The sequence below is a fragment of the Acanthisitta chloris genome, unplaced genomic scaffold (assembly GCF_000695815.1).
Source record: "Acanthisitta chloris isolate BGI_N310 unplaced genomic scaffold, ASM69581v1 scaffold10343, whole genome shotgun sequence".
NCBI classification, from domain to species: domain Eukaryota; kingdom Metazoa; phylum Chordata; class Aves; order Passeriformes; family Acanthisittidae; genus Acanthisitta; species Acanthisitta chloris.
This window is the reverse complement of record NW_008663229.1, coordinates 13,707-14,853: the sequence shown is the minus strand read 5'-3', so window position 1 is coordinate 14,853 and position 1,147 is coordinate 13,707. Positions and strand designations below refer to the sequence as shown.

Genomic DNA, 1,147 nt, shown 5'->3' with positions numbered 1-1,147 from the left:
CTGGAGAAGCTGTGGCTGCTCCATCCCTGGAAGTGTTCCAGGCCAGATTGGATGGGGCTTGGAGCAACCTGGGCTAGTGGAAGGTGTTTCTGCTCATGGCAGAGGGTGGAATGAGATGGACTTTAAGGTGCCTCCTAACCCAAACCATTCCATGACTCTTTGACATCAGAGTACTTCGGATCTGCCCTGGGTGCACATATCCCCCGCTGCACCTCAGGACCAGTGTTTGGCTCCAGGGCCACATCCGAGTCCTGCCCTTGCTCCAAAAGCCACCACCCCTTCCTTCTGTGACACAGAAGGACACAAGACCTTGATGGGCAGCTGCAGAGCCACCAGCCACTGCTGGACTGGAAACCCTCCCAGCACATTTATGCAGAGCAGTGGAGCTCATGCAATTCCTTATGGAGATGTGGTGAATGGCTCCTACTGAACACAGCTCAGAGCTCCAATTCATCCCTGCTCCAGCCATGCTGCCCTCCAGCAGGTCCTCCTGCCCACAGCCCTTACCTTGTAGAACACATCAGGCACATACTGCTCACTGCTGGACTCCTTGGCGTAGCCCAGCTCCGGCGCGTCCCGGCAGGGCAGGAGGCACTCGTCCCGCACCAGGGCCATGCACTGGTTGGACACCTGGTACCCCTCAAAGTGCACCTGGTTGTCAGGGCCCCCTGGGAGAAAACAGGTTGGTTACAAATCACAGAATCGTTCAGGTTGGAAAAGATCTCCAAGGTCATCGAGTCCAACCTGTGACTCATCACCACCTTGTCAGCTAGACCAGAGCACTGAGTGCCATGTCCAGTTGTTCCAGGAACACTTCCAGGGATGGTGACTCCACCACCTCCCTGGGTAGCACATTCCCTTGCCTGACAGCCCTTTCTATGAAGGAATTCTGCCTGAAAATCCTGCATGGGAATGGTTTCCTCTGTGTAACTCAGAAATGACTGGAAGAGCAGCATTAAGGTTGGAATCAACAATTTTGGAGCTCTTTTCCAACCTTAACACTTCCAAGACTCCATGATTAGACACAACAGTCTCACTAACAGTAAAGAACACCAAGATGAAACTGCTAGTGCTGCTCCATGGGAAGAACTTTAGGCAACAACTCCCTCTGAGCTCCACATTCCTTTTATCCCACACATTCTTTAGC

The 1,147-nt window shown here is 53.1% G+C and overlaps 1 protein-coding gene across 1 annotated transcript in view; it reads right to left on the bottom strand.

The window, feature by feature from the left end:
- The window catches only part of NPLOC4 (nuclear protein localization 4 homolog (S. cerevisiae)), a gene marked incomplete at both ends in the record, with an annotated part of 23,343 nt that overhangs the window by 9,299 nt on the left and 12,897 nt on the right, over positions 1-1,147 (bottom strand). The window contains one exon of the mRNA XM_009070915.1: positions 508-668. Coding sequence (XP_009069163.1) covers positions 508-668 — 161 coding nt within the window. The remainder of the gene's footprint in view (positions 1-507; positions 669-1,147) is intronic.